Raw genomic sequence first — 13,443 nt, forward strand, 5'->3', positions numbered from 1 at the left:
AATGGCAGGCAAGTCTAATACGCTGCTGGCCCTCGAGATGGTGTGGGGTGCAGTGAAAGTCCAGAACAAAAGGAAAATGTAACCGCTATCCCAGGCACCCTGAGAACTGGCTGGATTTCTCCCCTTCTCATCTCCCCAAGAGAGGGAGTCAGGGAGGAGGCAGAGGGAGGTAATTCCATGTCCACGTCCACAGGGAGCCCTACAGTAATCAGAGGCTTTCCTTCCAGCTTAAGTTTTACCGACCCTGATGACATCTTGCAGCCAGCTTCTCAAGAGCAAGAACATCTTTTCCAGTCAAGAGCAGTAGCTGCATGAAGTCTAATAACGACCGAAGTCTTCTTAGGTATGTGTCCATCACTGTGCTCACAACAGCCCTACCCAGGGCCTTCTGGCCTTGTCCTCATCTCACAGGTGGAGAGATGGAGGCTACCGGTGAGAAATGACTTGCTCAAGTTCACACGGCTAGCAGTAGCAGTTTGAGCCCATCCCATCCAGTCTGACTTCCCAACCTACACTTTTCACCTCTAAGCCCTAAGGCAGAACACCATGCTTAGATGGTTCCAGAGCGAGTGGGCATTGGCCTGGGCACCCAGTGAGGTGAAAAGGGACAGCCACTGGAATTGGACATTCCCATTTTGGCTCTGTCCCTGGACAAGCCACATCTTTCGAGCCTGGATATCCACATCTGTAAAATGGGACAATACCTTTCCCTTGGGGTTGAACTGAAAATAAGAAATAGGATTGTAGAGAATCTGCCACCAGCCCAAGCACTGAAGCACCCAATAAAAAGCAGCCGCCACCACCATCATTGTCATTGTCCTCATTGTCAGTTGAGCTAAGGAGGCATTCCTTTCTCTCCTTTTCCTAGTGAGCTGGATACAGCCCTGAACTAGCGCTGTGGAGTCTAGGACAAGATTAACCCTGAGGCTTGCACAGGACAGTGAGTGGAAGAAGAAAAGAAAGAAGGAGACTTTACAGGGGCCCCACATTGCACCTGACCTGTAAGGTGCACAGAGGGTGCCCCTTCTTTCCATCCCATGGCCATTTCCCTAGTCTAGGCCTTGTTCCCTGAAGGCTTCCTGGCTTCTGGCCTTAGTCCTCACCGACCTGTGCCCCACATAGCAAGACCCATCACTCCCCAGCTTAAAATCTGCCCTCATCTCCTTAGTAAAGCCCCACAGTGCTGGCCCTCACTGACGTCTCTAACACAGCCCTCCCCCCTTTCTCTAGAACACCTCCTCCTGTGCATAACTCCACACTTTGCACATGCTGGTCCACTCAGCAGGAACGCCCTCCGTCACTCCCACTGCCCTCGGTGGCTCTCACTCCTCCTCTGGGGTCCTGCTCAAAGTCTCTGAGAAGCTTCCCGGAGTCCCACCCCATCCCCAGGGGACACATCCTGCTCACGGCACTTTCTTCCTCTGCTGTCAGTGTGCTGCGGGGAAAATGAATGCCATCTACTGCTTTACAGATCTGTCTTGCCTACTGTCCTGTCTTCCCCTAGGCCAGGGCCTGGGCCACTCGCCGTATGCTGTCCCTGGGGCTGGCAGGGCGGCCAGCGCACAGTCCGCACTTAGCAAATGTTTAAAGCTGCATCTCAATGAAAGGAAAAAGTTTCTAATTATCAGAGTTATCCACAGGTAAATGGGCTGCTAGCAAGCTCCCTGTTGGGAGTGTAAGCTAGAGTCCACGAGCAGGGAAGAGTGGAGGCATGGGTGTGAATTCACTGGTGGCGTGGATGCCTAAAGACTCAAACCATGAACAAGTTTCACTGGAATCACCTGGGAGTGTTGGCTACTAATAGAAATTCCCCAAGTCAGGGGGTTTGAGTGCTGCAAGTCAGGGGCAGGCCAGAAATCTGTATGCAAAACATCATCCCCCAGAAATTTTGAAACACACCCCATTTGGGGACTACTGAACTTTGTGGCCTTTGAGGCCATTTGCAATAAGGTTTTGTGTGTGAAGACCCTTCATGAACTGTGAAGTGCTGTCTAGAAGTCTTGACTCCCAAGATGTTACCCGAACACCAAGACAGGGGAATTGAATATTCAGGCTGAGGCTACAGCTCCTCGGACTCGGGGAGGTTGCGGACCCAGCCCTGCGCCACTCTGTTGAAGCTGGGTCTGAGGCGAAGGAGTTCCAAGCCACTGATGAGCTCCGGGACAAAGGGGGTGCCTGCCCTGGGAACGGTCTCCCCCACCAGGGGTCCTCCAAAGGGCACCGGGGTCCTGGGGAGAGAAGAGCAGCAGGAGAGGTGGGCTGTGTGGGAGAGCACGGGATGGCAGAGCACTGACAGGCGGGTCACCATGTGGGGCCCCCTCCCTGCCTCCCTCTGGGCCTGTTTCCCCACCTATACGGCAAGGCTTTATATTATCTTTAACAGGTTTCTCCAGCTCTGCCCATTCCCCGGTCTGCCTCTAGTGGGGATAGCTTGGTGCTTGGAGATAGGAATGACATTTTCAAAGCTAGAATTGGCTGTTCCGAGGCAAAACTCTAGGTTCCCCTTGAGTAAGCGCCAGAAAGCAGTAGAGCTGAAACAAGGTTTTTCCTTCCTCTCCTCATCTCCCCTCAGAACAATATACCCCAGACCGGAGAGGGAAGAGAGGGTTAGAAAGAGCACCGAGAATCAGGAAATGCAAATGATAACAGAGACACGCCACTTCTCACCCATAAGATTGGTGAGAGGAAATAATTTGACAGTGGGACAGAATCGGTGAGATGGTGGGGCAGTTTCACTCCAAGACTGCTGGTCGGAGGGTAAATTGGACAACTGCTACGTTGGACAAGTTGCGGGATCTTCTTAATCTAAAAATGGGCAAACTGTGGGAACCAGCGATTGCACCTGTAAGCACAGGGCTTAGGGAAGCACGTGCACGCATGCACGCACGAAGACACGGGTATGAGCAGTGAGTGGTGACAAACCAGAAACCGCCCGGATGTCCACTGGCAGAGACACAGACAAGACAGATGTGGTGTATTCGCATGGTGGGGTACCCTCCAGCAGCTTAAAGGGAATGGAAAGGTCTGTGTGTATTAAGTAGGACCTTTCAAAAGGTCAAAAAGGCAAGCAAGTTACAGAATGAGATACAAAGTATTAAAACGCACACATACACGTAACACAATGCCATCCACTATAGGACTGGAGCATGCTGGGAGAAAATGATCTGAAAACATACACACCAGCCGGACCACAGTGTTACTTTTGGGAATTTGGGAAGGGAACTGGGATTGGAGGAGGCTGAACAAAGGGCCCTCTCTTTATTTGTAGTTGTGTGTGTGTGTGTGTGTGTGTGTAAGAGAATGTAAGTATGTTATTTTAAAACTATTTTTTCATCTTAAGAAACCTTAAAAAGCGTTGCTCATGTAGTGTTTTCCTCGAAGCCTGGGAGCGGTGGGAATGGGGGAGTGCTTGCCCCTGGGGTAGAAAGGCAGGCCTCGGGCCAGGGCCTGGGCTCCAGCCAGGAGAGCGGGTCTGCCTGGACCACCCCGGCTGTGGCAGCAACAGCCAGGCCCAGCGGGAGTCGGCTGGGCAGTTTCCAAGCGGCACAGGCCTCACGGTCCAGCCCTTGACTGCAAGCCCAGAGCCCTGGGTCCTTAGCGCAGCTTGGCCGCTAACACTGCTGCTCACCCCCGTCTTGGCCTCAGTTGGCTCTTCTGTCTTAAAGGAGGGCCTGGGCTCAGGGCCCCCTGAGGCCCTCCTTCTGCAGATGGGAATGTGCTTCCTCCTGTCCTAGCTGCAGTGTGAGATGGATGGGGCCAGCCTGGAAGCCGGCCCCCAGGACGGAATGTCTGCTGAGGGTTTCAAACAGCTGGGCAGGTAGGGGCTGAGGGCCCCAGGAGGAGAGAGAACACAGTCTCTCCTGGCAGAGACCCCAGAATGCCTGCCAATGGCCCGTGGCTCCCAGGGTTCCTGTCGGGCACGGTTCTTCCCGTCAGGGCCCTCCCTGACTCTCAGCTGTTTGAGGGAGTTCCCTCCCTTCTGAGCAGTCTCTTCTCAGGGCTGATCACCCCCAGTTGTCAGACAGTCTCGCATGGGGTCAGAGCAAGTACCAGAAGAGCTGGACCATGGCCTCTGCCTGCGGACCCTCCTTGTTCTCACTTAACGCAGCCCAAGCCAGAGGAGCATTTTTCAGAAACAGCATCAGACTGAGGAAGCCCACTGCAGTGAAATGCACCCCCCCGTCCAAGACCTTCCTCCTGTGCCAGGCTCCTGTCTTGACTCCTCTGATTTGTCTTTGGACCCCTGGGGAAGAACACTAAATGTATCCGTCTCCAGTTCTCCCTATTAGCTTTGGCAACCATTATTTCAGCCTGTAACTAATCCTACTACCAAGACTAATACTAACGGCTACTGTTTTTTGAGAGCTTATTACTTGCTAGAAACTTTGCCTACTGCTTCTCATGCCATCCTCACAACAATCTTACAAAGTAGATACTGTAATAGTCTCATCTTACAGATGGGGAAATAGAGGCTCAGAGAGGTCAAGTCACCTGCCCAAGGTCTGGCAAGGAGTCTGCATGTGAGGCCACATTGAGGCCCCATGCTCTAAATAGTACAGGCCGCTCCTCTGCAGCTCTCACGCCTGGCGTCCAGTGTTTCACTGCAAATCCCTACTTCAGTGCTCCTCAAAGCCATCTCTAGGCCTCTTCCAGACCTTTGAGGAAAGTGAGAAAAAGGCTGAGCTGATCTAGGACTAGTGAGATCGGGGCCCCACCCAGGGAGGAACACACGTCAAAGAGACGGCACACAACAGGGAGGAAGCAAGAAACCGGGCTCTGGAGTCGGACAGGCACAGATGTGGATCCCACACCCGCCGCTTCCTTGCTTCGAGACTGTGGGCAGGTGGTCGATGTTCCTGGGCGGGTGCCTTTCCCGGCAGAATAGGAAAAGCTGCGGCGCCTCCCCACCCCGTTGTGCGGAGAAACCAACAAGATGTGTGGCACAGTCACCCATTCATTCCCCATACACTTCCTGAGCACCTACTATGTGCCGGGGCAAGAGTTCTATTCAGTCCTAACAAGAGCTCAGTCGACGTGTAAGTGTTCGATAGAGCTTGGCACGTGAACGGGCTCAGGAAATGCAGCCACTGCTGTGTTGGGACAGGCACCTGCACACCCTAGCAATGTCTCCCCAAGCTGCCCCCCCACCACCTTACTTGTTGAAATTTCGATACTGGAAAAGGCTGGGGGTGTGACTTCTGCCATGGCTCTGGTAGTCCCGGTAGCTGATGAACTCCTGCCAAGGGCAGCGGTAGCCCTTGGGGATGGCTGTGTGGTTGAACTTCTCTGGTGGGACGCCTTTCAGTGGCTCGGCATAGCCTGCAGATGGAGCAAGGCTCATGGGGGAGCAGGCAGGCGGCGGGTGGGGGGGCGGCTGGGTTCTTTTCTCCCTCAGCCCCCACTCCTGCCCACCCCACAGATAGGGTTGGGGGAGGGAAGCCTGGAGCTGGGATGGGGGAGGGGTGAATATAATGCCAGAGTTGCTGCAGCAAAGGGACCGATCCTTCCCCACCCCTGGAAGCAAAGAGGGCTGGGACAGGGGAATTGAGAGTTGGGGCGTACACTCTGGCTCAGTGTGTGATCTTGGGGGCATCGCTGCACCTCTCTGGGCTTGTGTTAGGTCTGTGGTGGGGTGCAGGGGGGTGGGGGAGGTAGACTAGCTGCTCTCTGGGTGCTGGTTCCTGCCCCATGGTGGAGCACTCCGGGGCTCTGGTCCCCCAGCCCCGGTCCCAGGACCTGGGAGGCACTCACCAGGTGCCAGGGCGCTGGGGCTGCGGGCGCGCTCTGCGGGGAAGGCTGCAGACTGGGCGTCCTCGGGGCCCCCGGATGAGGCTGGGAAGGTGTGGAGCTTAGAGCGGCAGTTCTGCACCTCGAGGCCGTTGGCAACCTGGGCACAGGGGCGGGTGCTCAGAGGCCATGGACTACCGCACAGAGCGGCCTGCCCCCTCCCCCCAGCTTCCCCTCTTGCAGGGGCTCCCAGAACGCTTACCGTCCCCAGCTCTGCTGTTCCTGTCACCTTTGATCCTGTCACCTTCCCCTTGGTGCTTCCATCCACGATCTGTGGGGACAAACAGACCGCAGGGAGGCTCAGTACAGCCAGGGGCCAGGGTTTTCCCTCCACCAAAAAGGGGGGTGCATAATCTTAGTGCCCACATCCCAGGGACGTTGAGGGGTTGAATTAATAGCATAGGGTGCTAATCGCAGTGCCTGGGACAGAGAAATGCTGTCTGTATGTTAGGTGCTATTCTAATACTGACCTTGGGCAGATAACCGTCCTAAGTCTCAGTTTCCTTATCTATAAAATGGGAGTAGTGTTGATAACGTCTAGCTTATAAGGCTCTATGAGCGTTAAACGAGATGACACATGTGAAGTGCTTGGCTAGCAAGGGTAGGTGTTTCGTTGTCTTTACTCTTCTCCACTCTGCCACATCGTCCCCTCTCAGCCACCCCGTTTAGTTCAGAAATTGGAGTACGAGTGGAGTGGCCCCAAGTTCATTCCAAGTCACTGCAACCACCTGCTGATATTTTGAAGCCTGAGGATAAGCCATTCCTGTCTCTACCAGCAGACCGTTTTTCTGGCCTTTTCCTTCTTCTAGGGGCAAGAAGAGAAAGAGTTCTGTGTTTTCTGTCTTAGGTAAAGCTCAAGTCTAACCTAAATCCTGCTCACTGCAAATTCAGCCCAGAGCACTTTCTGTAGGAGCCAGAACCCCTTCCCCCACAGCTCGCCCGGCCCATTCCACTGTAAGTTTTGTCTCTGGGGAGACATGCCTCGAGAGATACCACTTCTCTAGGATCACAGGGCAAGTCAGGGCCTCCATCTGATGGGAACATCACAGCCTTTCCAGCTGGAGCTGGAGGGATTCCCCAGGGGCCAGACGTCCTCATCTGGCTCGCTGTTCAACTTTAGGCTAGCCCCTGGCCCTCTCCGGGCCTCAGTTCCCCTGTAAGCACAACAGGGGCTAACTCACCACCCGCGGGCTGGCTGCAAACTCAAAGGTGAACCTCTGCACGCGGCGCTGCCTCTTCTGGAAGAGGAGGGACCCTCTGTTGTTGCGCAGCGACAGCTCCTCCATCATCAAGTCCTGGGGCACGCTCAGCTTCTTGCCCAGGTCCAGCAAGGGTTCTGCCCGGAGAGGCCAGAGTGAGCTCTTACCACCAAACCCCCAGGACACTTGGGGCTGCCGGCCTCTAAGGGCGACCTCCTCCGAGCACTCTCCAGGGTGCATGAGGATGCCGCTTTCTCCCTGCGTTTGCTGACGCTGGGTGTCACCATCCTGTGGCATCTTTGCCTCCCTGGGGGCCAGAAATGAGACCTCAGAGTTTAATTTGCATGTGTTTGACACTCAGTGAAACTGAGCTCCATTTCAGATGTCTTTGGCCATTTGTATTTATTCCATGAATTTCCTCTGCAGTTCTTTGCCCATAGTGGTGGGAGTCGTGAGAAATGGTCAGATTCTAGATTAATCTTCTAACAGTAAGCCACGGGTGTGAGCTCTGCCAGGGGAGGAGGGGAGGTTTCTGGCCCGAGCCACTCCGTCCTCGTCCTGGGAGCAGCCACTCACTGAGATGGGGAGGGCAGAGGGAGGATGAGATGGGGAAAGAGCAGGAGCTCAGTGTTAGACATGTGTTCTTTCAATTTTAAAATAAACTTTTATTATTATATAAATAGCATATATATATATATATATATATATACACATACATATACACTGAAGGAAGTTAGAAAATACAGATTTAAGGGGAAAAGAGAAAAATACCATTTCTATCACCCAGAGGTTGCCACTTTTAACACCTTAGTGTATATCCATTCATATCTTTTTCAAAGACTATATATTCATGTATGAGGGGCGCCGGGGTGGCTCAGTTAAGTGTCTGACTTTTGATTTCAGCTCAGGCCATGATCTCAGGGTCCTGGGGTCAAGCCCCACCTGGGATCCACGCACAGCTAGATGTGTGCTGAACGAGTCCCTGCCCACCCCAGTTCCCCCTGCTCACGTGCTCTCTCTCTCTCCCTAAAATAAAATAAATCCTATAAGAAAAAGCCTATATACGCATGTATGAGTTTTCAGCCAAAACGAAGTCATAGTTACACGTGCTTTGTAACTTGCTTTTATCAGTTAAAGATCTCCACCTGTGCAAGTGGACACATTTTTTTGGTTTGTTTTATATAATGTTTAATCCACATTCAGATTCCCCTAATTGCCTACAGAATTGGGCTTATAAGGTTTGAAGAGGCTTGCAGAGGTCCGAGCGGAGAATCCAAGGAGGAGGGGGCCAGATATGGGAGCCTAGCACTCACAGGAGAAACTCACGTGAGCTAAAAACTGGGGCATCGTGAACTTACATATGGTATTTACTGTTTGTTGTTTGATGAAGACGATTACCTTTACCTCGTTTCTCAGAGTTAGGACTCATCGCGATAGCCATGTAGAGGGTTTCCAGGGCTGACGGCTGTCCTTAATAGTTTGGGGACCCATCCCTATCCTTTGTGTTTCCCTTGCCGGCAAAATACCCACAGCAAGGGGAGGCTTTGGGGGGAAAGGGGTGACAGAGGGGTGAGGACACCGGTAGGAAAAGAATATGTGTGGACAGCATGGCCAGAGCCGTCCACCTCCAACATCGGCTACCCGGAGGTTCGTGTTCCAGCTCTATAAATGGGGTTTAGCGCCGGGAGGCTGGATGAGATCACCGGGGGTGTGAGGGGAAAGAGATCCGAAGCCTGAGCCCGGGCCGCCGGCATCCAGACCCAGGAGGTGAGGAAGCAGCCACGGAGCCTGGGAAGGGGCGCCCAGTGAGGCAGGAGGAAAGCCGGAGGGTGGTGCCCTGGAAACCGAGTGAGAAGAGCGTTTCGGGAAGACGGAGTGCTCACGGAGCCGAACACTGACCACCCTCCTTCGGGTCGGGGCGTTGTTGCTGGCCGTCTTCACGAAAGTAGTTTCTGTGGAGTGTTTGGGTGTGAAAACCTGATTGGAAAGTGTTAAAGAGAAAATGGACAGAGGAACATTCTATCCACACCTCGAGGAAGCAGTGAACCAAATCTAGAATGTGAGATCTTTTATAGGGCAGCTGGCCTGGGTTCTTTATAGGAGTGAATGACCTGGAAAAAAAAAAAAAGGGTGGGGCAGGAGTGGGGCTTGCAGATTCAAGGAGGTTGGAGAGACGTGGCCACCAAATAAACAGCGGTCCTTGGAGCCTCATTAGCCTGAACTAGAAAATCGGAGAAAGGTAACTGTGGGACTGGTTATTAGCTGGTATTAAATCAAAGTCGCTCATTTTGTTCAGGGTGCTAACATCTTTGTGACGTGTAAGGAAATGTCCTCTTTATTATTTTTGGTGCATCCTGGAGTATGGAGGGAATGAAATGACAGGCTCTTCGGGGTTTGCTCTGGACTCTGGGAACGAAAGCAGGGCCATGGGGATTTGCACTCTCTATTTTTGTGTGTTTGGAAATGAGCTTAATAAAATGTTAGCAAGAGAGAGGAGGCGAGAAAATACAAACAACAGCTTTGAGGGGTTGTGCTCTGAGGACCGAGGCAGTGGTAGAATGAAGAGGTGAAGGTTTGTTTTTAAGAGGGAGAAATAAAAGCATGTTTTCTAGCTGATGGGACATTTTGACAATGCAATAGAGACAGGGCAGACCGACTGGAAGAATGTCCTTGGGCGGGGGTGTGGGGGGTGACCGGGAGAGGTCATCCTTCACAGGGGGAAGGAAAACCGAGAATGTGAGCACAGGGCCCGATGTGGAGGAGGGAGCTTGCAGAGCTGTTCTTTTGGTTCCTTCACTCTTCTCAGTGCAATAGGAAGCAAGGTCATCAGCTGAGAAGGAGGATGGGGGAGGAGGCATTGGGAGTTTGGGGACAGAGGTTGCCACTAGGGTCTAAGTGAGTCATAGGGGACAGGGAGATGGACGGGGCTGCCAGGCAGCATGGGGTGGGGGGCCTTGCAGGTGCTGTGATTTATTCCATTCAATGGAATCCAAAACAGGCTTTTAAAAAAGGAGGCTGATGGGTTTTTTAATTCTTTCAGCAAATATAGAGAGAGGACCTCCTACATGTTAGGAACAGAAAGAGATTCCATTGCAGGTTAAGAGGGGGGAAGTAGGTTTCAGAAGAATTGTATTCTAAGATCCCACTCATTTATTTAAAAAAAAGTAAGTACTATATGTTTATGCATACATTGAAAAATCTGCCTGGAGACATGCCGAATATCAGTTGTGACTATGTATAGGATGTAGGAAGAGAAGGGCTGGAAATTGCACTATTTTTTTTTAACAAGAAAAAGGTATTGCATACTAAGAGCATGAAAGACTATTTATATCTCAATACATAATCAAAAGTCCCCTGGCATCATATTGTCAAATACGACAAGATGAATTGAGCTCAATATTTAAAAAAAAAAAAAAAGTTATAGGTAAAATCTATTGGATGAAACAGTTCTATTTCTAGGCATTCATTCTTCGGGAGAAAAGTTGAATAAACATGCCTGAAGATAGAGATAGAAGGCTGTTGATCACACCGAGGTTTCAGATTGTGAAACCCACACATCAGTGTTGGGGGGTGCTGCCCAGATGCCCTTCGTCAGTGGCTCAGGTCACCACTGCCCCCTTCTGCAGAGCGCTGCCCCGCAGAGCGGAAGTGCTCACGGCCCCCTTGCTGAAGTCCCCACGGGATCAGACTGAACCTGGGCTGACAGCTGAGCCCACATCCTTGCCTAGCAATTCCCCCTGCCCTATCCTGCTTCCGTCCTTTCCCTGTTCTTGGGGGCGTGACCTCAATAAGTCACTTGTCTGAGAATCCGAGCTCTGCTCCTAAGGGTCCCGCCTGAGGTGAACCGGCGTGACCACCAGTAAAGTGTGCATGTATCAATATACTTAATGCATTACATGCTGGGGGAGCAAGAGGGGGCAGCGAGATAGATCGTACCGGGATGGAAAGAAGTCTGTGGTAGGCTGCTAAGTGAAAAAAAAAAAAAAAGGAAGCTGAAGAACACAGCGTAGAGTACTTAGCCCACATGTATATGCGTTTGTATAAATATGTTTATATATGAACAGAAGATGGGTTTACACAAATATGTTAACAGTGGTTATCTCCAGATGGTCCCAATATGAGGAACTTTCACTTTCAAAGTCATTCATGTCTGTTTTGTCTGAATATCTTAAAACGGGATGTATTATTTGTGCAACCGTCGTAAAGAAACAGATCTGGAGACAGAGAGATCTGGAGTCCAGTCTCAGCTCCACCAGCTATTAGATACGTGGCCACCTAGCTCCTCTGAACCTCGGCTTTCTCGACAGCAAAACGGGGCGACAATATCTAACTGACAGAGCTGCGAGGGTTTTGTAACCTGAAGCACTGACGCTCTTAGCACAGGCTCTGACACACAGTAAGTACATAATAACGGCGTTGGTGTTATTATTACCTCACAGTGGCTGTCTTTTCACGTAAGACCATGAGAGGCTTTTTCTTTCTATTTTTCTTTAGTTTCAGAATTATCTTAATACCCTAGCAACGGCCAACCGTTCATGTGTTTCCGGTCTGGCATAAATGATATGTGCCCACATCTGGACGACTGTAGTTAATTAATGACTTAGCCAAGGGAGAGAGAGCGCATTGCCTGCTTCTTCTAGTTAGAGCCCCAATACCTCACGAGGTGGCGGATGTGAGCACCCGAAATCACGAAATTAAAAAAAAAAAAAGAAAGAAAGAAACTTGACGCCACCAAAGGAGGCAAGGACGCACAAAATAGGTTAGGACCACTCCGGCACACAGTCATACAAGAGGACGAAACACTTAGAAGTTGCATGGGGCAAAACCGCAGCGGTGTCCTTACAGTGCGGTTTGTCGGAACGCGGGTCTCTGTCCACGTGCTCTGGAAGCCCGGGCACTTGTCTCAAAGGCGCATGTCTGGCCTCGTCCCCTGGTCCACCGAATCGGGATCCTGGGGGTGTCTGCTGGGAATCTGCATTTCCCAGCCAACGGCACCGCTCACTATCATTCACACTGTGGGACGAGAGCCCTGACCTAGTCGAATTTGTCTTAAAATACTTGAAATCCCCATTTCAAGCCTGGGTGGCTCAGTCAGTTAAGCATCTGCCTTCAGCTCAGGTCATGTTCTTGGGGTCCTGGGATCGAGCCCCACGTCAGGCTCCACACTCACTGGGGAGTCTGCTTCTCCCTCTGCCTCTGTGTGCACACTCTCTCTATCACCCTCTCAAATAAATAAATAAATAAATAAATAAATCTTTTAAATTAAAAAAAAATAAAATACTTGCAATGCTCTGAAGTAGGGCCAAATTAACAGACTCCACAATTATGCCGAGAGTTCCGGAGGGGTCTTTTATTGGTGATAAACATGCATTTTAGCTGATTTCTTCATTGGGCGAGCCAACTTTTAAGTGAAATGGTCTGAGTCACACAGGGGAGCCTGCTCTGGCCAGCCTGTCCCCACCCTCCCCCGACAATTGTCTCCTGCCACGGGGTCTCCGGGAGGCCCACGGTGACAGGAAGCAAGGGCAAGTGCTGGGGGAGCTTGGGGCCACAGTTAGGGCAGGAACTGGGATGAGAGCCATCAGTGCTCAATCTGGGGCTGAGGTAAGGACTTAGGCCCAGGGCGCAGTGTAAGGCATTCAGTCTCAGCCTCTGGGCATGTGGGCATCAGGGCAAGGCCCCCCCCAATACTTCGGGAAGCTTCCCAACCCAAGTGGCAGATTCCACAATGCTCCCTCGGGGCTGGCCTGGACCTCACACCTGTTTGCCCAGGCCTCAGGCCAACAGGCCCTATCTACACTTGGGTACCAGGAAAGGATGGAGTCTGAGGAACGCACAAGGGCTGAGTCCACCTTACCTGGTCCACTGAGGTCCCCCACGGCAGCCATCGCTGGCCCCTTCTGCTCCTTAGGGATCATCCTGTGGAAGAGAGATGCCTGCAAATGGGCCAGCCCCCCTCCATCCCTTGCCAGACACCCTCCCAGTCCCTCATCCACCCAGCCTCAGCACTGAACTGCCTTGGCGCCCCCTAGTCTCAGGGAAGGGCAGTCTGAGCTGGACAGGGCTCTGGGGTCTCTGGTTGCAGAGGAGGAGAATGAGGTCCGGAAGGCAAGGGAGGTGTTAGAGGCCACACAAATCTGCTTCCCATGTAGCCAGGGAGGCACTCTTTCTTCGGGGGGCAATCCCTGGGCCACGAGGGGTTGGGGAGGTGGGGGTCTCAGATGACTCATCCACTGGCGTAGATGAGCTCTAATCAGAGGCTGAAAGAGGTTTAAGTCACGGAGAGGGGGGTACGGATGCGCTGTTAGGCTGGGGCCACACTGGGATCTACAAGGCTGGTCCTGTCCTTCTGTCCCCAGTACTTGGCTCTGAGGCTTGAGGGCACAGGCTGGTCCAAGGAAGCTGAGAGACCCATCACCCCCTTCCCTAAGCCCCATCCCTCAGCCGACTTACAGGG

The 13,443-nt window shown here is 52.2% G+C and overlaps 1 protein-coding gene across 1 annotated transcript; it reads right to left on the bottom strand.

The window, feature by feature from the left end:
- Positions 1 to 1,985: 1,985 nt before the first annotated feature.
- MYOZ3 (myozenin 3) lies at positions 1,986 to 13,231 on the bottom strand. The gene is made up of 6 exons (XM_008692506.2): positions 12,844 to 13,231; positions 6,972 to 7,123; positions 5,984 to 6,037; positions 5,752 to 5,887; positions 5,157 to 5,319; positions 1,986 to 2,228 (listed from the first exon to the last, which is right to left on the bottom strand). The coding sequence occupies exons 1-6, from the start codon at positions 12,902 to 12,904 to the stop codon at positions 2,060 to 2,062; spliced, it is 735 nt and encodes a 244-aa protein (XP_008690728.1). The 5' UTR covers positions 12,905 to 13,231; the 3' UTR covers positions 1,986 to 2,059.
- Between the last annotated feature and the right edge of the window lie 212 nt (positions 13,232 to 13,443).

The sequence above is a fragment of the Ursus maritimus genome, unplaced genomic scaffold, assembly GCF_017311325.1.
Source record: "Ursus maritimus isolate PB19 unplaced genomic scaffold, ASM1731132v1 scaffold_15, whole genome shotgun sequence".
In the NCBI taxonomy this organism is placed as follows: domain Eukaryota; kingdom Metazoa; phylum Chordata; class Mammalia; order Carnivora; family Ursidae; genus Ursus; species Ursus maritimus.

Coding starts and splice junctions, on each gene's coding strand:
- MYOZ3 (XM_008692506.2), bottom strand. CDS start 12,904: ATGATCCCTAAGGAGCAGAAGGGGCCAGCGATGGCTGCCGTGGGGGAC. Junction 6,038..6,971: donor AGTTTGCAGCCAGCCCGCGG/GTGGTGAGTTAG, acceptor GGAAGCACCAAG/GGGAAGGTGACAGGATCAAA. Junction 2,229..5,156: donor CAGTATCGAAATTTCAACAA/GTAAGGTGGTGG, acceptor TTCTCTCCCCAG/GACCCCGGTGCCCTTTGGAG.